Source organism: Triturus cristatus, chromosome 4_1 (assembly GCF_964204655.1).
Source record: "Triturus cristatus chromosome 4_1, aTriCri1.1, whole genome shotgun sequence".
NCBI classification, from domain to species: domain Eukaryota; kingdom Metazoa; phylum Chordata; class Amphibia; order Caudata; family Salamandridae; genus Triturus; species Triturus cristatus.
In genome coordinates this window covers 365,663,885-365,688,866 of record NC_140585.1, presented here as the reverse complement: position 1 = coordinate 365,688,866, position 24,982 = coordinate 365,663,885, and the positions used below count along the sequence as shown (strand labels likewise).

General features: G+C 46.2%; 1 protein-coding gene across 6 annotated transcripts in view; it reads right to left on the bottom strand.

Moving 5' to 3' along the window:
* Positions 1-24,982, bottom strand: part of BICD1 (BICD cargo adaptor 1) — a 726,242-nt gene that overhangs the window by 157,593 nt on the left and 543,667 nt on the right. For all 6 annotated transcript variants that reach the window (XM_085652393.1, XM_085652395.1, XM_085652396.1 and 3 more), the window contains exons 6-7: positions 14,402-14,553; positions 4,224-4,431 (exon numbers count right to left, since the gene is read on the bottom strand). In XM_085652393.1, the coding sequence (XP_085508519.1) occupies positions 4,224-4,431; positions 14,402-14,553 (360 nt within the window). The remainder of the gene's footprint in view (positions 1-4,223; positions 4,432-14,401; positions 14,554-24,982) is intronic.

The window sequence follows — 24,982 nt, the reverse complement described above, 5'->3', positions numbered from 1 at the left end:
AGTCAACCACAAACCAAAATGCTCCAAATGTCAATACTGGTGCCATAGGAAATAATGGGCATCCTCCCCAATGCAGGTCATTTTCTGTTATTAAGGAAGCCAAGTTTTCCACATGGTTTATCTTAGATGTATTAATTGTGTTGATTTTGTTTCGTCGAGCTTTCTTTGTGGTATGCAGTTGTAGGCGTGTGTGTTTGGGCATGTGTGGCTTGTTCAGTTTGGAAGAAGTGGTAAGCTAACATGTTGAATGACACAGCTGCATCGTGACGTGTTCTGGTAATCATGAAATAACAGTAAATGACCCTACCACAATGCTGTATAGTGAGAGCTGGCTGACATGAATTTGGTCATAATAATCCAGCTATGATGGTTCATTATCTTAATGATGTTTGAATCTCTTGTATTTGATAACAATACCATTTCTGCATTGAATATGATATAACTTTAAAAAGATAGGCCATGGTAACTGTTTCTATTATGACACCTCTATTGTTCTTGGGGACTCAAATCTACCTGAGGAAGTCACTAGCCTGTCCATCCCATGCGGCAGGGACACAGGACACGACACCGCGCCTGCTGGCTGTGGTGAATGTGACACTCCTAATACAGCATTCTATAAACTGAGCTGGTTAAATGTGACACATATACATTGGGCCTGATCCACAAATCACAAAAGCATTCCTTACTGGGGTAAATGCTATTACTACTGAAGAAATCGGCAGTAGTAAATTCCACTCAAAGTGTGGGAAATTGGCGTTACAATTCCACACTTAGGCATAGGTAGTCTTAAAAACGTTGCCCAAAGGTGTAATTGTCAACCTGTCTATTGCACATGATTTGAGAATTATGAAAGTCTGTAAACAACTCTGTCTATACTTTTGCAATTAGCTTCTTGAATCAGGCCCATAATATGTAAAGTGAGTTATGGTCAAATTTATCACAAGTATACTGTAGAATATTGATTGAATCTCAAATTGGACACATCGTGTTTTATCTATATATTGATCTGATAACTACATAATGGAACTGTAATGAGAGGATGAGTTCAATATGATACATCTTCATGCCACCTTATAATTACGGACCGTGTGGAACATGATTGTCGGAATGAGGTACTGTACTAATAGTGTTGAATCAGAATCACATATTATCCCTTCACCTTAGGGGTAGATGATGCAGTTAGATGAAGAGACACTGTTCCAGGACTGGATATGTGTGCAGATGAGAGGTGAGCTGCTACTGGGTTCTCACAAGACTGCAGTGAATACAAGATAGGATTGATGAAGTTGATGGTTTGAGTTAGGGTTAAAGAACACGGAGCCAGCCACAATACTCGAGTAAAGTTTTACAAGTAAATATATTTTTATCCCTAATCGATCTCTTGAATCCTGTTATTAGTTAACAAATCTCACAAAATGGTCTATTTTCTTTAGTTTATGAATACATCATGTGGAGATGGATTAGTAGAACAATGTAGGCTCTGACAATGCAAGAGATCTCCTGGGCGATCCCCTCCACTTCCTGGACAATTCCCACTACTTCTGGGAGCAAAAAGTATTATTTAAAAGACAGCCTTCAGGCATGTGGTGGGGAAGCCCATTTACTTCAATGCATGGTAAGTGCTCTGGAAGTAGGGCTTCTACAATATTACATAGATTTTATACTCAATATTGATTATTTGATGTATGTTTGACTGTGCCTCTGTGTGGCTGCAGATACAAGCACTCCAGCATGCAATAGAAATAGACTATTTGATACCACGCATCTCTCAGTGAAGTACAGTTCTTCTGTTAATCCTAAAAGAAACAGATATCAATTCTCATGATTGGTAGTTTTGCTGTTGTGAATCATATGAATGCTCATACAGGTCTTAACGATCCATATACATATATTAGGAATACAATCAGACCTGTTTTTTTTATTTGTGTTTCTGGGTGCGCGTGTTGATCATAACTTGATGCCCAGTTGCATCTGCCATTTAAAGATACTTAATGTACAGCTGGCCAGTAAGATTTAAGTATCTGAAAATTATGACAAAAAAACACTGTGCAGTACTGTTGTTGTGAAACCGTGTTTGTGCTGCACCTTTCTATTCCTTTTTTTCTTACCTTTTATATATTCAGGGTTTTCTTTCTCTAGCTTGTAAATGCCCTGTTCATCACTTTTTTAAAACTAAATTTCAATACTTCGGAAGTTTTATTTTTTGCGTCAATCTTTTCAAAATGGACATATCTGTGTCAAACTCACATTATCTTCAGCTTATTTTGTTCTTTTAAATCTAATTACATGCTCTGTAGTTTGATTAGATGCTTTTATATGCACTGATTTTATGTGATTTTCTGATTATAATTTTCCTATGTTTTTTATGGGTCGTTCGTTTCTGAAACAAAAAAAATAGAAAACAAACAAATTAATTTCCAAAGCTTGGGCAACGTACAACCCTATTCTGTCAATCCTAAAATATGGTCTGTGAACGTGTGTTATTAACAACACACCTACATGTCAAGAACTGTGGCACTGTATATTTTAGAGCAATGGCAATATTCTAGATTAGTTCACCTTTTTAATGACACTGCGTGCGAAGAGCCCAAGTACACACAATAACTTTTCTGCTACTAACAGATGACGCTTGGGAGCTTAGGAGCCTAGATGTATTCCAGATTAATTCTGGAAGTGCCGTGTTTAAGGACAATTCCTATTTGGATGAGTTTTTTTCCTCGAATTTACTGTGAGCAAAGTCCACACTAAGAAAAAAAATACTTCTATCCTTTGAGACTTTGCTAGGAAGCTGGAATGCTGTAGGTTACCCCCTTGTCATCAAGCCCTATATTTAGATGTTCATGCCAGGGGCCAAAGCCTTGGGCAATACCATGGAATAAAATATGAGTGCATTTGCTCATATTTTGTGTCCTATTGTCATTGTTTCATAGCACAGATATTCAATCAATGGCTTAGTACACACTGGTGTTTTTATTCCTGGGCGTGGAGACATGGGCTGGAAATGAAAGGTTTCTGTTACACTAAGTTAGTCTTGAAGAAGGTAACAGAAGCAAGAAATAGCTAATAGGTTTGGGATGTATGAACCAGTATTAAACAACAGCTATTTAATTGAAACAGAAATAAAATCTGTTGTTGCGGAAGTAACGAAGTGCTCTGAAACAAAATACCCTGTTCATGAGCAAATGAGCGAAGATCTTGCTTCAATTAAATCTGTGCTTTACACAGAATTGTGTGTAGTCTTTCTGTAAACATGAGATGCTTCAAGACTGCGTTACCTCAAATATGTTTGTGCAACATTATGCTTGCTTCTATGCGGTGCTTGTATCTTCAATGACCAACCACAGGCATCAGTTCTGACTGAGAACTATTGTGACTTTAGTCGTAGCAGACCACCTATTCCATTTTGTCTCACAGTCTAGGGAAGATATTAACATTTAAGCAAATCTGTGAAATTGAATTTTTGTTTTGATGATCTTGTTTTTATTTGGGTTCCTGCAATGCTCAAAGCGAGTGTTGATATTCTATCTGGCAAGTTTATGATTACGCAGATACTCAAGGGTGACAAAAGTGATTGAGTGTATGGAAATTACAAAAATAGTATAAAATATTAAGAAGCAATTTGAATGTCCATGGACAAAACACTTTGCAATGAGTAAGGTTAATGATTGCTCCTTCAACGATGCACCTACTGTTAAAATCATGGAGGTCTCTAACGTATCAATGAATCAAAACTGATTGAATTATTTTGAATTATGTCAGAGTTTTATTTGAGACACAAAGATTTCTTTGTACATCCAAGTCAACTAGTGAGAGTTGACACTCTCAATAATGTACTTTTTCTAAATGGGCAAGAGAGTGGACACTTGGCTAAATTTGGGAAATCTTGAAGGTGTATGAGTACAAATAGTGGGCCCACATTTTGTAAATGTGGTTCTTGCAACCCCTTTCCACCCTCTGAGATCTTAGGTGCGAAGCTTAGATGGATTTTATTTTGAGATACTAGTGAATTGTGCAAAAGTGTCTTTTGTCCTCTTTTCATCATTATTTGGTGAGTGGCTGTCATATAAGTCTGGCCACTGATTTAGCTCATAAACGTCACTGCAAGAAGCATGTCTTTGCCTCTGAGTGCCGCTACTGCCACAAAAGCTTGAGATTTGGGTGCGCTGACTATGCCATGGGGTAATGTCAATGGTTGGAGCCCTGGTTGGCCCCTCCTCACTTACTTTAGGGCTGCCGATCTTGGTCTTTCCAAGCTTGCCTTTTGTACGCCGGGACTGCTCGTGATCGAACTCCAAGTCCTCCAGTCGCTGGGTGAGGGCAAGCTTCTGCTGGATCGCCATCCTCAGCAAAGAGTTCAAGGTCTTCTTTTCGTCTTCCGCTGCTGCTAACTGTCTCTGCATTTCATCCAACTGAGTCACATATTCATCACATCTGCTCAAGCAAAACAACAAAGTAGAAATCTAGTGACAAAGAAGTCTTCAATCAAGACAAAACACGGAACTTATTTTTCTCTCTTTTCTACTGACGTCATACAAACACAAGTACATAATGCAGGGATTCAGAGACTATTACCATAGAGCACTTCCATGGACGTAAAACATTCAGTTTACAGTCAAGTTGTGAACAATAGCAAGTAATTAAGAAAACAATATACACTGGTCTATTCAGGAGCAGGGATGCCTTTTGAAATAAGGAATTAAAACAATCAAGCTGTCAGAGTTTTCTACTAGTTTGACGAAGAGGAACCGCATATTGTCTTTAACCAATAAATGGAGGTTATATCATAAGATCTCATAGATCAATCAATTTCCAAATGATATTCTACAGAGCCATTGTTTTAAAGGTGACTGGGAAGCTATTGCTACAGGTGATGAGAGTATGCAGACTCCTGTGATTCAAGTGTTATTGTTGGCATACCCTAGTGGGTCAGGATAGTAAATGCCATAATACACATTGCCACATTTCCAGTTGCAATGGTCAAAGGCACTCCCAATTTTACTGCTGCAAAGCCAAATGTCTGCAAGGAACTCCTAGAAACCCATCAAAAGATAAGTGCTCTATCAGCACCTGCATTCCCGAAACTCTTCCCTGAAGAACAAACCAATTCGATTTCTGAATTTGTCAAATTGGTGGAGGAAGGTGAATTAGTGAAGGAGATGGAGACCTAATCACTGCCAATGCCATGTACCTCAAGATGATAGTGCGTATGAGTGTGTCGATTTATGTTCCGCCACTGCATTTCTTTTTGCATAAGCAGGTTCATCACCTTCTTATACCATTGGCTTCATATCACCCATGGCAGCAGAAAATTTGCATCATAAGGTGAGGTGTAGTTGTGCACCTTCACTACACTGTCATCTGACCACTAAGTCATGGTCAGTACACTGCAATGACCAAGACATGACCAATCACCACATCATGGGATATTGTCTAAGTATGGAACATTACATAACGTTACATATTTAAACTAAGGTTGTACAAAAATAAAACAAACTGAAATGAAACCTAATTGATTAAAAAGTATACATATGTAATAAAAAGAGAAGATTTTAGGGCTACCCGCCAAGACGTATTATTTACAGATCTAATTTTAATTTAATATAAGTTAAAACAATGAAAAGCAGTATAAATTGAAAAAGTAGCAATAAAAAAGAAAGAAATGAATGTTTGGAATAGGTTAACAAACCAACTAAAATATATTTTAAATACAAAATAATTAAAGGTTAGGTTTAGGTTGTTCAACTAATTATGACATTATTAAATGGTGAGATATAGGCTACTGAATTAAATACATTGAAAAGAAGTTAGGAATAGTTAAAAATGTAAAGAAATGATGTAAAAAGGCACTGCAGTTCCTTGCATTTTTGTGGTCAACTATACAGCAGGTATATAAAAATTCTCGGAACCACATATAATGCTGGTTACATAGCCGTTGGCTATGTAGTGTTCTGCAATGTGCTAACATAAAACCACTTCAATAAACATAGCAAGGTGTTGCTGGCTTACATTCTCTATGGGGTCTCAAAGGGCTAAAGGATTTGCTGAGGATTTAAATACTTTATTTGCCACAAGCAGTACTACTTCAAAAGGCAAACCACCAATGCAGTTGAAAAAATACTTTTCAAGTAGTACTTTGTGGTTTTACTATGCTCCCTTTTTCAGACTGTCATTATTCTGCAGTGGCTGAGCAGTCCTGAAACAAGGCAGCAGTGCGGTAGTGTTTTTACCTTATTTAGCCCTGCCAAGTACCACGCATCAGGAATTAGACTAACGTTTTTAAGTGTGAAGGTCCGTATCGCCACACTGAAAGCAAAGTCACGTATAATCGGCATAGTGCCTGCCTAGGCTGTAAAGCCTAGCACTGCTAAGCTGAAGCTGGAGTGCCAGGGCGCCGTGCGAGCGCGCTGCTCCCTGCAGGCTTGGGGGCTTCCAGCGGACTGAGCTAGCTACTAACTGGCTACAATGTTATCAATAGGGCCGCGGCAGGCATTTCCTGATTCGGACTGAGCGACGTCAGGAAAGGCAGTGTACAATGCTAACTACCGAGCATCCTGATCAGCCGAGTCAGGTTTGACATGGCGACTTTAATAGGCCCACGACGTCATGTCCTGCTGCTACCTGCAGAATGAGTGGGTGGCTATAGTTTTGATAAAGTTTGTGGGAGACAGGTTGTGGAAATGGCACTGCTCGCACCACCGTGCGGTAAATTCAAATCAATGATCTCTGCGACCGGCACCGGACCCAAACCCATGGAACAAGGTAGCCACTAGAGGCCACAGCACACACTGTGAATCATCTGTGTAGTACCCCAAAGATCCTTGCTCAGTCCCACCCTCTTCAACACCTATATGACAACTCTGCTAGCATTGCAAAAACCCACGGACGCAACATGATATCCTACGCTGACAACATACAACTCATCCTCTCCCTCTCCAAAGACAACACCAAGACGAACTTCCACAATGACTGATTCCACAGAGTTGCATAAAAACCCTGAGATATTCTATGTAGTTCCATGAGTGAGCTGAATTCGGCACTTCGCGCTGCTCGTGCTGATTTGTAGTGCCAGGAGCTTGTTCTGTGCTGTAAAATCAGTGTGAATGGCACCATATGGCGCACCAGAGGGCACTGCTTCTTTCTGCCGCTCGAGTAGATTTTCTGCTCAAGCGCCAGCGTTCTTATCGCGAACGGTTGTGACCTGCCGCGACCACCGCATTTAGCAATCTCACTGGGAAGCGTTCTGGCACCCGAAAATCGCACACCTGGTGCACATTTTTGCTCGACAACTTAACGTTGACGAGCCACGTCTGAGAAAAAACTCTACCACACAGCAGTTGGCAGAGTTTTTCCTGAAGTCCGCGTACCAATCGGAACGTGGAGTGGGCAACTCTCCGGGAACTCCACCTGCGGAGAGGAATTTTAGTCCACCCCTAGTTTGAATGCAAGTGAGAAATGGGTTGTCAGATATGCCGGTGACTTTTAGTGGTGATATGAAGTCATAACTGTCCAAGCATGGTGTTTCATTGCAAACGTATTCTTGCCTTGCAGTTGTGACTGGACTTTAGCCGAAGCATTGCTTTGCTGGAAGAAGGAAACTCTTTCCATGGGGATACCCAGGCTTACTTTATACCTAGTGCATCTATTGATGACAACAGGTATGCTCCCCATGATTTGTTTAGATTTTTACTTGCCTAAGACTCTATTTCCTGCTAACACAAATTGTTCAGGGAGCATCTTTCAGAGGTGTAAAGGGTTCACCATAGCTTTACAAACGAGTTCATTCTTTGCAGTCACTATGCCCAATTTTTAAACTACTCTTCGTCTGCTCTAAAGCTTCTACACTCCAAAATCTAGCCTCTCAAAGCCCCAGACTGGTCAGGTCAGAGATTATGAAAACTGGGGCTTCCTTCCCTGAACTTGATCAATCTCCCTCTTTTGCAAGAAACACCCAGAGACAGGATAATCACGAGACACTGGAACTCACAATCACATATCTAAACACTCGCTCCCTGGCAAGGCAAAAACGAGATATATTTCACCTACTGTACTCAATTACACCATACATTCTTTTATTAATCGAAACCTGGCTCTCACAGGGGTCCGGCCCTGATATTCTGGCCACCCTCCCCTGCAACTACTACATCCTTCAGGCTAACCGACCAGCTGGGAAAATTGGTGGAGGGGTAGCTGCCATAATACGTCAGGAACTGAAATTCACCACACTCACTATGCTAGACATCACCTCGGTAGACAATCTAGTTATTAAACTGGACTTGGCTCTTGTACCCTTAATTTGTGTACAGCTCTATAGGCTCCCCAGAACATGCCCCTTTTCCCCCAAACATTAGGTGACCAGATGTCCCATCTAATAATCAACCATGCTAAAACTTTACTGCTCGGCAACCTTAATTATTGGGCCAATGATGTGACGGGTGGACCGATCTACTTAGTGGGTTGAACTGTACTCAACACGTGACATCCCCCACACACATCAAAGGACACACACCTTACAGTGTCCCCCTGCATGTGGTCTGATCACTCTCCAATAAAGTTTGTGCTTAACAATATAACTACAGTCAAACTCCCAGATAAAGGAGGGCTCATGGCAAGGAAATGGAACAGCATTGACATTCATGCCTTCTGTAGTTCACTGGCAAACACTGTTTCCACTCAGCCACCACTGCTTGGTTAACAGCAGCTAGTAACGAACTTGCCCCATCAGGGTAATAAAAACAGCCAGGTGTTATGAGGCCAAGAGGTGGTTCTCAGAAGATTTAAAGACTCAAAAACTAGCCCTACGCCAAACTGAAAGGAAGTGGAGATGGAACTACTCCCCTGATAAAAAAAGACATTTACTTAGCTCAAGTTAAGGAATATAAAAAAAAACATAAAATCTACTAAGGCCACTTATTCCAAATATCCTGAACTCCACCAATAAATCAAAAGAAATATTTGCAATTGTCACTGAGCTGTCCAATCCTGATAGAGCCACAATAAAATCTATCCCTTCCCAGTCCCACTGCAACTCCTTAAATACTTTTTTTATTGATAAAATCACTACGATTAAAGCCAGCATTCCTGCCAGCCGTGCTTATGAGGCATTACCAACTGCTCTGAGAAACCCCTGCTCCCCTCATCAATTTCCAGCAATCAGTAGAGGAGCCCTTTTGGAACCACTGCTCAAAGTCAAATCTGGAGGTCCACCTCATATTTTAAAAGAAGTCTTCAATGCAAACCCTGAACCTGCCCTCTCGCTTCTGAACGAGTCATTACCACAGGGCTGTGTCGCTAGGGCCTTAAAAAAGCTGGGGAAGACCCCTGATCCCGATTAACTACTGCCTCAGATCATTGCTTCATTTTCTGGCCAAGATATTGGAATCCCACGTAGCAAATTGCCTCTGCTCATTCATTGAACAGTCTCAATACCTTGATCCCATCCAGCAGGGTTTCGTCCCTCTCATTCAACCGAGGCTGTAATACTGACTGAGTGTTGGATGAACTAATTAAGGTAGCCGACAAGGACACCCCACAGGCTCTGGTGTTATTGGACTTATCCACGGCTTTTGACACGTCGACCAGGGCTTTTAGTGGACCGTGTCAGGGCCGCATGACTTCAGGGTTCGGCTCTCAGCTGGATTACATCCTTCTTGGAGGACCGCTACCAGTCTGTTCGCCTCTCCCACTTACTGCACCTAATATGAAGTAAACTTGCGGAGTGCCACAGGGATCTTCATTATCCCCGCACCTGTTCAATATGTATCTACTCTCTCTGATTCTGTCCTTAAGAGAAAGAAATGTGAGCACATTCAATTATGCAGATGACCTGCAACTAATATTCAGCATTGACAACACGCCATATTCCACGTCTGATTTCCAAGCCACCATGCTGCACATCTGCAACTGGATGAACAGCAACCATCAACAGTTAAACCCGGATAAAACCGAGCTGATCCCAATAGGTGGCGCTCGAAACCCTTGGAGCTACAAATCTGGCCAGCTGAGTTGGTTTCTCCTCCAACTCCATCCTCCTCAGCTAAAAGCCTCAGGGTTACAATTAATTGCGACCTGTCCATGAAGTCCCAGATTGGAACTGTAGTTTCTACCTGTTTCTTCCAGTTGTGGAAGATAAGGAAAATTAGCAGAATCCTCACTACGGAAGCACTGGTGTAGGCTGTTCTAGCCTTGGTCCTTTCCCACATAGACTGCGCTAACTCACTTTACTTCGGTCTGCCGCTATATCTAGTCAAAAGACTGCAACTTGTGCCGAATGAGGACACAAGACTGAATTTCCATCAGTTCCATTAGCCCAGATGGCAACATGCTTCCCCTCTTATGAGGAAGCTACATTGCCTACCCATTTCAAAATCGGATGCCTCATTTTAAAAACTTTACATGGCCTGAAATTTGTCTCCAATCTTATTCAGAGACACAAACCCACCCGCAATGTGTGCTCAGCCCACATGAACCTCCTGGTCACACTGTCTTATAAATCAAAGCGACTATGCAGCAGCAAATTTGCTGTCCTGGTGCCCCGCTTCTGGAACGCCCTACCCCTTGACATCAGATCCTGTACAGACCTTCTGAGATTCAGGAGACTCCTTATTACATGGCTATTCATTCAGGCATATGAATAACTCACCAGGACTAAGGCTACTCCTATATATAGCGCCAAGAAACGGACCGGTGTATGCGTGCGCTACAATTTGTTTTAACATAACATAACAACATTGCAGCTCATAATACCAAATTCCAGCCATGCTTGAGCTTGATAGGTCGACCTAGGCAAATGGAATATGGATTTATGAACAATTGCTTGTAACAAATTTAGCAGGGCCACCTCTTTTCCTACCGTCGGTAGGAGCTGTGCCGCCATACCTGAAAGCAGGTGCTGATATGTATCTGATTAAATCTGCAAATTAATGAATGTGCTTTAGCCTATATCATGGCAAAATGTTGTTTGAGAGTCAGCTAGCGGTCGATTAGAATTCAAAGATACTTGTACATGATTATCCTTAACAAACCAGTTGAGAGAATTTTTCTTTAAATCAACCAGGTGGACCACCTTTGTTTTGCTAATGTTCAGCTCAAGACTTTGCTGCTCAATGTATCCAACCAGAGCATTTATTGACCTCTGTGGCCCAACAGGTATCTGGCTTAAGATGTCTATGTTGTCAGCATATTTGACATCTGCTAGTGATTCTTCAGGGTCAGTATGGGGGGTAATGTTTGTAGAGTCGAAAGAATTCGGTGAGAGGCATCGGTATTTGAGTCTTCTCTTTGTTAACAGTGGTTGTTGGAGTCTACTGGGCTCTGTCTGTAATCCTGCTGTCCCACTGCAATGGTGGGCTCTAACATTCCTGTTTTTATTTTATTTGGGCAATTCCTGCTAGTAATCACGCTAGCTGGGGATGATTACATGGCACAAATGTGAGACACCCAGGCATCCTTGGGGATTCCTGCGATATAGTGACAATCTTAACCCAAGACCAGCCTGTTTATCTCACCCCAAAATTAATTACTGTTGAATTGCTTACTAGATTGTAGGAGATTGTTCTATCTACCTTCCTGCTGGATTTCTTTTGCTTGCCATCATTCCTTGTTATAGGTTTTTCCCAGCTGCTGAAGTGGTGCTCTATTGGACACTTCGCCTAATTTTGTATTCTGAGAGACCCTTCTTACCTCTCTGTTGGTTTGGCTTTTGTTTTGCCCAGCTCTTTCGTATAGCAATACTGTGTTTGGGGATTAGGGAGGCCGATTTTTTTGCTGGTTGTAATCCACAGTTGGGCAGGTTGGAAATGCAATGAGTAGGTGCCTTACTAGGTCCTCCCATGTATGGTATCCTGCATATTTGTGTTTGCCATGAATGTTATCTGCGAGGATGTGAACCAGAGCCATAATTGCTCTGTATACGACCATGCCATTTAAGTCTCTTAAAGTTATAACAATTAGGAGGTGAGCATAAACATGTTGTTACCATCAGGGGAAAGGATGCAAATTCTATTTTGAATTCTTGGGAAAAATGATCTCTTTCAGGACAGGGGTCGATTTGGAAAGATTTAACACAGAAGAATGAATCTAAAACCTTTTTAGACCTTAGCTTTCTATTTTTTGATGTACATTGATTAATAAGTCATTGCAGCTTGGTATCTTACATTGCAGTGAGGGAAATGAATTAAACGTGGGTGGCTTTTGAAGAAGTCTGACGTTAAAGTCCTTGTTAGTGCTATCAAAGTTGAGGTCCTCTCAGCCTTATCTGCGTGGATGGATCTATACATTTTGAAGGAAAAGGACTTTCCGATCTTCGTGATGACCTTTTATTTTTACTTTGGTACCCTGTGGCCACTCGGTCCCTAGGTCTATGTTTTCCTGTGACCATTTGTATTTCATTGAAATGAAGGTAGAGAGCCCTCCTTCCCCTGTAACACCAGCCCCTTAACTTGAGTACTTCACTGCGGAGATGTCATAATCCATGTACCCTGTTACTGGTGTTGGTTTTAGGTACCATGTTTCCTGAAATAATATGATATCAAAATTTTGAAGGCAGTCCATTGTATCTCTATCCAGGGGGATTTTACCAAATCCATGTACATTCCAAAACCAGATTTTAATGAGGTCTGGTTGGGCTGAGACTTGGTGCTCATCAGGACTGACAAGGGTCTAAGACTTATGGGAGCCAGGACCATTCTTGAGTTTTCTCAATTGTGCAGTGCTTTGAGGGCCCTTTCTCCCTCTACTGTTAGTTTTGGCAGGTCGGTAGGTGAAAACTTTGCACCAAAAGCTCCTCCTTAGTACATCATATCAGTTAAATGGACATGTCGATCTAAGCAATCTTGAACTTGAGTTGGTCGGGAGGCGGATTAGTTGGTAGCAATGGGCTTGGGTATCTTGGTTTCTCTACCTTCCTCAACTCAATCCCGCATTTTTGGAAAAGTTTCTGGTGATGAAACACTTCATTTGAGATGTCACTTGTAGCCCATCATCTTGCACCTACTTGACCTCCCTGATACAAGATATGGTTCTATGTAACAGCAACCTAATAGGTCACCTGTTCCTGCTCCATTACTGTTTCTTTAAAAACACAAAAAAACTCAAAATTTCATTGAAAAACACAGTTAAATAAAGTTATGATTCTGGTAGTGCATACACTGTAACCCATGAAATTTGCCAGTTAGAGTCAGCCACTGCCATGATAACAAAAATCCTACCCAAATGGGCTGTTCCCCAACTCATAATATTTTTACAAATAATTAACTGGATTTAACAGCACAGCCTTTACAATAATAATACAAACGGTATGAAGAAAATATACTGTACCCACAAGTTAAGGTCTGTGTAGCAGGGGAGGAATGGTGTTTAGGTTTACCTTTGTAACCATAACATCAATCTAACTGTGGTTTTTCAGTGAATGTTACAGTGTTACACTACCTGAAGTGTAAATGTATTTCTTTCAGTGAATACAGATATTATCCACACTGCATGCCAGCGAAAATAAATGTGACCTAATGATACATTATTTGGAGCAAGTGCACTAGTAAATGCGCATCAACAGATTTATTATTAGAGCCAAAGGCCTCATTTCATTTTATTATAATAAAACAGTATAGTAGACAAGACAAAACACTGCATATTGTCTCACAGAATGCATGTTACATTTACTTAAATGCTAATCATCATGGCCTAATCAGTGTTTCTTGTCAATGCATGGATTTAGCCCCTTGTAGCCTGTTGTGGTTAAGCATCCGTCGCGACAGGTGCAGGTAAGCGCGGTGTATGGGAAGAGGACAGACGACGAAATAGGTAAAATAAAATAAATAAATAAATCCTATTCCACCATCAGTCGACTTCCCCCTTGCACCACCACCCTTACCTGCACCGGCCGCCACTGTTAAGCTCCTGTGTTTAGAACTGTTGGCGCAAGGCATAATTGATACATGCAGATGTACAGAGAATAATATGCTATTTAATTCCGTTAATGAGGGAGAGCTGGGGCATCATGGCTGACTTGAGGCCTTATCTTTCACTCATCATGACCCCTCCCCGCTCTCTACAATGGTAATAAATAACAGTTTACACTCTCTGCTATATCATGCTTTCAGTCTGAAGAGTGGGAAACTTCTCCAAGCAGGAAAACAATTTATAGTGGGGCATCTAATGTCCTTCAAGTGCATGGTCATGACGTATTTGCAGCAGCCTTAGCTCTTAGCAGCAGGTGTTTTTAGTGCCCACAAACTACCCTTGACAGCAAAGTGAGCTATATAAGTGCAGCTAGTCAATTGATGAACTGCAGAATATCTCGCCTTGATTAAGGTGACATCAGAAAGCAAACTGAAGGAAAGCCCTACTTATAATACACATATTATTGGGAAATGTCAATGTTTATCCAAGAATGCTCTTTTGTTACCTGGTCGCAAACATTGCTCTCAGGGATGAGAATGTGGCCGCATCTTCTTTCAAAGCCTTCAGCTCATTCCTCAGTTTCGTCATCGTCTCCGTCACCATGGTCTTCTCATTCTCATACTTATTCTTCAAGTTCGCCAGAGCCACTTCCGCTGTCTATGAAACAGTGACAACATGTGGTTTCAGTCGGAGAGCAGGTTAAATATTGAGGGCAGGTAGGAGCTAATTTCAGGTAAAATATCCTTTGGTACTGATGGACTTACTTGTCACATTGGGGTAACTGAAGTGCTAAACCTGATCCACTCATGCACAGTATGTGAAAGCTTTTAAGAATTGGTTCTAAGCAACTTCTACCATTTGATCCTCAAATGAAAACACAAAAACACAGAAACAACCATACAAACAAATACACAAATTATGAAATATTTTATTTAATTCAGAAACAAAATATAGACAAAAATAAACATTTCAATTTTAATGGGAAGATTAGGGCTTCTCAAAATGTGGTTTTATTCCTAAAAGACGAAGCGATATGTTAGGCATCAGCATATCACTTTGCCTTTTTGACCTGATGCATGCTCGCTTGTTTTTCGGAGTATCCCAGTGCTTCAGTTGTGGTCACCAATTGCCCATAATAGATTTTGCTGTACTTGTGCTGCTCTCAAGACTCAAGTTCACTGGTAGCTGGCACGGATCGGGTGTGGTGCGGCAGCGGCAGGGGCGTAACAGAAGCCTCCACAGCCCCCGCATTGCGGGGGCCCCATGGTTCCTTGTTTTGCTAGCGGCCCCCACAACCCTTAAGGCATGCCATTGCATGACTGGAAGAATACGTGCAGTGTCATGGAATGAGAAACATTTAAACGCTCTAGAAAACCACTCTGCTTTCCCAAGTAGAAGAAAACACACAGAAAAGCAACAATGTTCATGTAACATCGCTGCCAGACAGAGGCCCAAAGGTACCTTATGTCCTCATGTCTATGGCCAAGTCATAATGCAGGTCCCTGGGGCGTAGGGAGGGGGGAACCCTTCAGGTGGGGCCCCATTGAGCCCGCGACTAATGAAATCTGTGGGATCTGTGCCCCTCATGACATTCTGCAGGAGGGAGGGCATCATTTTTGTGTTATGCCACTGTGGAAATGCATATGAAGCATTCCTCCATCCCAGGCCTTTGTGATTGCGGGTGCGGTCAGCGGTGGTGGGCTCACCTCAGACTGCTGTCCAGGATGTCCAAGAGGAGGGGCATCTGGAACGGCACTTAGCTCCCCCTCTCTCCTTGTGGTCCTCCATGTAATGCACACGTTATTTGTGGCAAGTTTCTAGGTGCAAAGTATGACATAATTAGCACGTATCAGTAGGCAAAGTTGACAAAGCGTAAGGTGTCAAAATTGCATGTGTTGTCTGAAGATTCCCTGAGATGGTGGCAGACAGCTGTACCACAGACCCACTACATGCTGTCTCCGAGGTCACAGTCACCGAAAGCCACATCCTTGCATGGCGGCCCCTGTCTTCTCAGTAGTTTGAGGTTGCCATTCAGACACTCTGTGAATTGGAATGCTGGGACAGAGGTCTGCGGTCTCCCCCCGGGCTTCCCGGAGTCACAATCCAATTCCTGCCTCAATATTTGGGAGTCGGGGGACGTGTGTAAAATGCCCTCTGTGGTGCACGTGGCTCCTTCTGCAAAGGGGGAGGCTCATTGCTGTTCGGTGTAATAAATGTGCTGCAAGAAGCCAGTATTGTGCATCAGGCCCTAAGACTCCTCTAAATTACCTCTCTGGTGCACCATATGATGAAGCAGCATTACATGAAAGTTATAAGATTAATTCCTGTAAATTTCTTTTCAATTATTTCAAATTTTCGAAACATGAAATGTATAAATTGCATGTGTGATACGAGCTAGGATGATGTATTATAACTGTTTGCAGCTAGAGGTTGTCGTGATTGTTGTGTTGGGATCTATGTGCAATTTGCAAGAGCCACTCAATTCTACTTTGTGTTCAAACACGTTTGTGCATAAAACAAGATTACTGTCTGTCCTCAGTTTGTGAGAGTTTGAACCCACAATTTGTGCCAGAAAGAAACTAATGTGAATAGGAGGAGCAAGTTGTGTACGCGTGTTGCCAGAATGTGCAGGAATGAGGAATAATTATTTGTTATTAATGCTATACTCTATTCTTGGGAAATTGGCAGAGTTTCCCTAACTGGTGAAAGTTATGCTATTACTTGTCTGTGAACGCACAATTTGCAGCTGCAAAAGTGTTTCCAGCACAAAAAAAACCTTAGGGGCAGGTTTGTAATCTTTAAGCGAAATGCTGCATCGCTGAGTTGTGTTGTGCATGAAAAGGAAAGAAGCACAAAGCAAATATTTATTAAAAATGACCAGCTGCTGCTCTCTACATACGCCATTTTACTGAAAGGTTGAGGTGCAGATGTGATATTTAAGACAATTCTTTTAAGGTGAGGTGCTCCTTGAAAGCAGTTTTAACTACTGAGAGCAGAGTGATTGAGCAAGTTTCGTCTGGAACAGAGTTCCTGTTTAGTGTCCTCAGTAACTGAAAGGAACGGGACCCGGATGCTTCACTAGCAGGTATGGCTGTAGGTCAGAAAATTCTGTTTCAGTGTTGGTTGCGGGTAGGCATCTACCGACTCAGGATTACAGAGAGGTGGAGTTAGAAATGGGGCTCTTCAGTTGGCAAGAGCTTGCACCTTTGTTCAAATAGGGGACCCTGCTTCCTAGTCAGGATAAGGGAGTTACACTCCTAAAATAACCCCTGCTCATCCCCTTGGTAGCTTGGCATGAGCAGTCAGGCTTATCTTAGAGGCAGTGTGTAAAGCATTTGCATATAACCAACAGTAATACAGTGTAAGCACTACAAAAGTACACCACACAAGTTAAAAAAATATCCATTATTTTTATATTCTTAAGACTAGACCAAAAACGATAAAAATCCACAATACTGTACTTAAATATCTTCAGTTAGCAAGATAACCTTGAAAAACATTTCCTTGATGTCGATAGCTCCATACGGGGCTATCACGGCGTTGTGAGCAAAAAAATCCACACAGTTCTGGCTGACCGCGTCATTGTGGGCCAGCTACTGTGTCGGGAGGACCGGCAAACAGTACCTTTCAGAAATGAAGGGCGTTGATGACATCTCGTTGAGCTTCAGAAATCACGTCTTCCGCAGGCGTTGGTTCTGGAGGTTGGTGCAGGAGTCGTCGGGCCCTTGAAGTCACACGCGTTGCAGGTCGATCTCCTCTCTGATGGAGTCACGAGAGGGTGTGGTCCTTTCCCCTACACTGACCCCAGAGCAGCAGGGGAACTGTCGCCAGTTGTTGGGACAGTTTGCCCCACTGTTCTCTCTGACCCCAGGTGTTACTCACTGACAGCCCTCCTGTAAAGCACAAGATTTACAGGTTGACTGACCAGGTCAGGGCCAGCATCAAGGAGGAGGTCTCTAAGATGTTGGCGTTAGGAGTGATCGAGCCCTCCAACAGTCCTTGGGCCAGCCCAGTGGTCTTGGTCCCAAAGGCTGCTGCACCCGGTGCCACTCTAGAACTACGGTTTTGTGTGGACTACCGTGGGCTCAATGCCGTCACCAGGACTGACGTGCACCCCATCCCCAGAGCTGATGAGCTCATTGATCGGTTGGGAGCTGCCCGGTTCCTCAGCACGTTTGATTTAACGTCAGGGAACTGGCAGATTGCCTTAACCGATGGGGTCAAGGAGAAGTCAGTATTCTCAACCCCAGAAGGTCATTACCAGTTCCGGGTGATGCCCTTTGGGTTGAAGAATGCCCCTGCCATCTTCCAGAGGTTGGTCAAACAGGTGTTGACTGGACTGGAGGATTTCAGTGCCGCCTACCTGGATGACATTGCTGTGTTCAGTTCCAGCTGGGAAGAACACTTGCAGCACCTCAGTAAAGTGTTGAGGGCTCTGCAAGGGGCAGGCCTCACGATCAAGGCCAGTAAGTGCCAGATCAGGCAGGGTTCTGTGGTGTACTTTGGACACCAGGTAGAAAGCGGCCAGGTGGCGCCCCTACAACCCAAGATTGACACCATTCTGGCTTGGGAGCCCCCCAAGACCCAGACAGAGGTGAGAGCCTCTTAGGTCTCAACGGGTTCTATAGGAGGTTTGTTAAGGGCTATGGCACCATTGTTGCCCCCTTAACGGAACTGACTTCCAGGAAGCAGCCCAAGAAGGTGATCTGGACTGAGTCCTGCTGGCGTCGGCCGGCGTCGGGTGCTGCTGTGCGAAGTGCAGAGGTGTGGCAAACAGTACCTTTCAGAAATGCAGGGCGTCGATGACCTCTCGTTGAGCTTCCGAAAACACAGCGTCCGCAGGCGGTGGTTCTGGAGGTCGGTACAGGAGTCGTCAGGGCCCTTGAAGTCACACGTGTTGCAGGTCGATCTCCTCTCTGATGGAGTCAGGAGCGCTGGCATCGGCCGGCGTCGGGTGCTGCTGTGCGAAGTGCAGAGGTGTGGCATGTGGTGCCCTCAGGTCGCGATGCGAGCAGCGGCTCATGGCAGCGTCAGATGGCGTCGTCGGTGATACCAGGGTCGCGGTGCGAGAGGAAGGCGGTGCTAGTCACGGTGCTGGCAGGTCACGGTGCAAGCAGTGTCGTCGTTGCTGAAGTGCTGTCGTCGGCTGACGAACTGGAGTCGATGGCACCGGCGTCGGTAGGCCAAAGCTGCGGTGCGGGATGAGGGCGATGCGTCGTGTAACTTTACGAGCGGTGCACTCGAACCATGGTGCAAGCCGCAGCATTGATTCCGGCGTGGAGCGTCGTCGTCGGGGATACCAAGGCGTCGTTGTGAAGTGAGGCGGTGCGGAGTGCGGTGCCCACAGGTCGCGGTGCGAGCAGCGGCTCGGTTGCGGCATCAGCAGGCGGTGTCTGTGAGACCAGGGTCACGGTGCCGCGTTGCGCTCTATGGTGCCTTCACGACACGGAGTCAGCAGCGGTGTCGTAGACGGCGTTGGGTTGTTTTTCTTCTGTTGCAGCACAAAACACACAGACCCCAGTGCAGCGGGCTGAAGAGCGTGAAGTCTTTGCTGTTCCTGAGACTTTTAGAATAGGGGGCAAGCTCTACCTCAAGCCCTTGGAGAAACTCACAAAAGTAGATTGCAGAAAGTTCAGTCCAGTAATTTCACTGCCCGAGACAGAAGCAGCCACTGCAGGCCAACACAGCAAAGCACACAGCAAAGGCGTTGTTCCTCCTCACAGCTTCTCTGGCTCTTCTTCTTGACAGTCTTCTTGATCCAAAAGAGTTCTAAAGTCTTTGGGTCTGGGCCCCAATATTTATACTAGCAAATCCTTTGTGCTCTGAAGGCAGAGGGTCCTGTACCTAGTTCAAACCAGTTCTGGGTGCATTCTGCCAGTGTGCACCTTCTTCCTTTGTCAGTGTGAACCAGGGCCATCAGATGCACCACAGGAGGTGGAGCCAGCATTGTGGAAGGCAGGCACAGCCCTATTCAGGCCCAGGTGCTACTCCTCCCACCACTCTACATGCAGATAGGTCTATTTAGCCATGTGCTGACTCACCCTTTCTGCTGGAGTCTCCCCAGCCCCTGTCATTCGCAAACCAGACAGACAATACACAAGCTAGCAGAGGCAGGCTGGATGGCTAGGTAAGAAAATATCTACTTTCTTAAAGTGGTATTTTCAAACACAGAATTTTAAAACCAACTTCACTAAAATATGTATTTTATCATTCTGAGTCCAGGCATACTAAACTTGAATCTCTACCATGTTCTCTGGGTCAGTTTGGATTATAAGAAATTATTATAATCAAATTTCCCATTCTGGCCTATGGGGACAGGTAGCCTTACCATAGTGAAAAACGAAATAGGCTGTAAATCACTATCAGGTCATGCCACACACACCAGGGCATGTCCTACCTTTTACATACAATGCACCCTGCCCATGGGCCTATCTTAGGGGTGAATAACAAGTAGAAAAGAGAAGGTTTAGGGACTGGCAAGTGTGTGCACTTGCCAAGTCGACATGGTAGCCCCAGGCTGCACACAGGCTCTGCAATGGCAGGCCAGAGTTACACTTTACGTGCTGTTTGCATGGGTGGCACAATCCAGTGCTGCAGCCCACCAACAGCATTTGATTTATGGGCCCTGGCACTCGCAGTGCACTTTAATAGGGACTGACACATAAACCAAATAGGCCAATCATGTAAACACCAAACTATAACACATTTTACTACAGGAGCACTTGCACTTCACCACTGATCAGCAGTGAGAAAAGTGCGCAGAATCATTACACCAGCAAAAACAGAGTCAAAACCGAGAGGAAATACACCAAAAGATGCCAAGTCTAACAGGTGGTTTGGGGGGGGGGGGGGTCATGTATGGTTGTGAATACTATGATGGGACCCTGTTTGTAGGTGACAATCAGTTGGTAGAGGTACTGTGAGGTAGGTGGGTGTCTGGGGAGATTCAAGAGTGATATAGTTATCTAGTGAGGGGGTGCTTATTGGGGCAGACCCACTGCAGTACTCACTAGTGAGTTTTATGGTAGGGAATGTTACTTAAGTTTACTTAGGAGGTAGCAAGCTGAATGTCTTGGCTTTTGGAGGGAAAGGTAGGTTAGAGCACGTTTTCTTCATATTTAGTATTAGAAATTGTTGGACAGGCCATATGAAGGGCTTGCTCCCTCCCCGCATGACAGGGCCCGAGCCCCGGCCCTCCAGGTGTTACCCACAGAAACAACCCGCACCCCGTCTCCAGACGGGACTCCTGCCCCCGGACATCTCTGTATCATGGGGCTGAACCACTACCGGCTCCCTCGCCCGGCCCGGCCGCCATCTTGGACACTGCACCACGAGGCCGCGTGGCCTCAGCTCGACCCTAACCCTGGGCCTGGCCAGGCCCCGACATCCCGGCACCACCATCCACCCAGGAGGTGAACGGACCACTTGGCAGGTCGATGGGAGAAAGAAGTGTCGATGGCTCTCCCCCGCCAGGTGCCGATCGCCCCCCAGCTCCCCCGGGCGCTGGCTCCACCCCCCTGCTGGGTGTCTGGACTCCCTCATCCCGGACCTCCCGACCTCCAAGTGCGAGGGTCCGGACATCAAAGGGCGCCAGACCTATAACTGGGGCAGCTCCAGAGCAGGAAGGCAGTTGTATCCTGGAGTCAAGAGACACCGAGAAGAACTCATCCTTGACGGACTACTGGCGCTGCCGTAGCCCTGCCTTGTGAACTATCATCCTGCCTGCTGGCGCTGCCGCGGCCTTCTGCATCCTCCATCCTCGCCGGGACCTGCTGGCGCTGCCGCGGACCGTTGTAACTACCACCTTCGTTGGGACCTGCTGGCGCTGCCGCGGACCGTTGTAACTACCACCTTCGTTGGGACCTGCTGGCGCTGCCGCGGACCGTTGTAACTACCACCTTCATCGGGACCTGCTGGCGCTGCCGCGGACCGTTGTAACGACCACCTTCACCGGGACCTGCTGGCGCTGCCGCGGCCCGTCCAGCTAGAACACCGAGCTCGAGGATTGTGAGCTATCCATCATATCATCGCATCTACCAGATTGGTAACCAGACTGTCCCGCTACCCCCTTTCCCAACCAAGAGACTAGAATCGAGGGGACCCCTGAGTCCAGACCTCCTTGTACCGTCCTATCGTACCTAAGAGATCGCTTATAAAGAACATTAAACCTTATCCTTGTGTGGTGTACATCTGTGGGGGGGAAGTTACTCGTCTGTACGATCGCTGGAGACGGCTCTCCCCGGAGACCTCTCCCCTTGTCCTCGGCCGACCCTCCCGGTCCGTCTAACATTGGTGGCCAGCGGCGCGATCCGAATCAACGCGTAATCGTACAGAGAGTAGCTCACCCCACGACAAAACCACAATGTCAACCAAAGAGAGCGGATCCACCGAGAAATTCCAGATGGAGAAATTGGAAGAGTACAGCCATCGTGAATTGAAACAATTCTGCATGGAACTAGGCATTGCTACCACCGGCCTGAGTACCAAAGACGATTTCAAGCACGCCATTGAGTCGTGGGCAGAAACCGGGGCCGCCAGATCCCCGGACCAAAACATTGCAGCATCAGAGAGGAACACCACGGCTCCCGAGGAGCGAAGAACGGGCCTCTCGCAGGAAGAGATCCAAGAGAGAGAAAAAAACAGACTACATGAGTTAGAAATGGCACGGCTCAAAATGGACGGTGAACTAAAATTAGCCGAACAAAAACTGAACCTAGAGCATCTGCGGCTCCGAGAAGAACGGGAAGAAAAACAGAGGCAGAGAGAGCTCGAAGAAAAGAGATTAGCATACGAACACGAGCGCAAACTGGCAGAAATAGACCTACGGAAGCAGAACAAAGAACCGGAGGTGCCCGAGCGACCGCGCACCCCGGGAGCGACAGAAAAGAAAGTCCATATCCCCAAGGATGTCGTTCGAGAGTATGTCCGAGAGGACGACATACAACAATGGTTCAAGGCCTACGAGATCGCCATGAACTCCCACCGGATCGATCGAAGTGACTGGGGAGCCGGTCTATGGGGGAGGTTCGTCAATGAAGGCCGCGATGCCCTGCTACAGCTCCCAGACCATCAGATGTCATCCTATGACCACATGAAGGCTGCCCTCCTCACCCGATATGGGCTCACACCCGAAATGTACCGCCAGAGGTTCCGAGACTGCACCCGGATCCCGGGTACAACTTGGGTGGAATATGTCAACTATTTCAGCCGAGCCTTCGAGGGTTGGATCAAGGGAAGCCACGTGACGACCTACGAGCAACTTTTTAATCTCATGGTGTGGGAGCACCTCTCTAACAACTGCTTCGTCGAGCTCAGACAGCACTTCCTCGACAGTAAATTGACTGACCCACGGCAACTCGCCGCCGAAGCTGACCGGTGGGAAAGCACCCGAGTGGGCCGGAGAGGGCCACACGAACAGAACCGGAACAACCAAGGTCAGCACCGTCCCCGAGGAGGAGGAGGAGGCCAGGGACGAGGAAGAGACACCGTCCCGGCCGCTCCCGCTGCCAGCACCCCGCCCCCGGCCAGCCGGGGCAACCCCCCGATGCGCCCGGGGTTCCGAGCCAATGTCACGTGTCACCGATGCCAGCGAGTCGGCCACTACGCCAATGACCCGAACAGTCCACAGAACCAAACTCCGAGACCCCGCCAGGTAGCTGCCGCCGCCCTGGGGGGAGAACAAATCTCCGAAGAACAGGAAGAATACGAGCAGGCACAACAAGAGTGGGAACCGGCCGCCATGGTTCTAGCGTGCCTAGGGGGAAGAGACATGGTCCCGCGGGCTCCCCTACCCGCCAACACCAGAAAATATAGTCAGTGGGTGAACATTAATGGACGCCGGGCCGAAGCACTACGTGACACGGGGGCCAGTGTGACGGCCGTCCGCTGTCACCTGGTAAAACCAGAGCAGATCCTGCCGAACATTCTCTGCCCCGTCCGTTCAGCCGACAATTCGGAGAGTCTATGTCGGATGGCCTGCGTCTCCTTCGAATGGGGAGGAGTCTCCGGCATGTTGAAGGTGACGGTCCGGGATGATGCCCCCGTGGACTGTCTCCTGGGGAATGATCTTGAGAGTTCCCCGTGGGCCGCCGTAGAAAGAAGAGAACACCTGGGGATGTTGGGCCTCCCGGACTGGGCGTGCGTAACCACCCGGTCCCTGGCCGCCCGTGCCATCCCCCGACCAGAAGAACCAGAATGGCCAGCACCTCCTCCCCCGATCGCTCCAGTAGAGGACACCGACCATACCGACCCCCCAGAGCAAACCCCCGAAGGGCTCGCTCAGCCCCAGGACCTTCCCAACCTGGCTCAGTGGCGTCAAGAAGGGGGGCCCACCCAGGAACAGTTCCGTCAAGAACAGAAGACCTGTCCCTCCCTCGAGGGACTCCGCCAGCAAGCCCACGCCCAAAGCGCAGGGGACACCACCGGAGCCCATTGGATCTATTGGGACAACGACCTATTGTACAGCGAACAGAGAATCGCGGAGTTAGGGGCCAGTCGAGTGCTGGTGGTGCCCCTCCGTTTTAGAGACTTCCTGTTAAATTTGGCCCTCTGGCTGGACACCTGGGCCAGGACAAAACCTACAGTCGCCTGGTGACCCACTTTTTCTGGCCAAAGATGAGAAACGACGTCCTCAACCACTGCCGGTCCTGCCCCACGTGCCAGGCCAGCGGGAAGAGCGGCCGCAAACTCAAAGCACCTCTGCAGCCCTTCCCAGTTGTCACCACCTCGTTCGAGAGGGTGGGAATAGACATTGTGGGGCCCCTGGACACCCGTACAGCACAAGGACATCGGTTCATCCTGGTACTGGTGGACCACGCCACCCGCTACCCCGAGGCTGTGCCCCTGCGAACTGTAACAGCCCCGGTGGTCGGCCGGGCCTTAATGGGGATCTTCTCCCGGGTGGGCTTCCCCCGAGAAGTCGTCAGCGACAGAGGCACAAACTTTATTTCGAAGTATATGAAGTCCCTCTGGCAACAGTGCGGGGTCACCTACCGATTCACGACCCCCTATCACCCTCAAGGAAACGGACTAGTCGAGCGGTTCAACCGCACGCTCAAGGGAATGATTGGGGGGTTGGAAGAGCCCC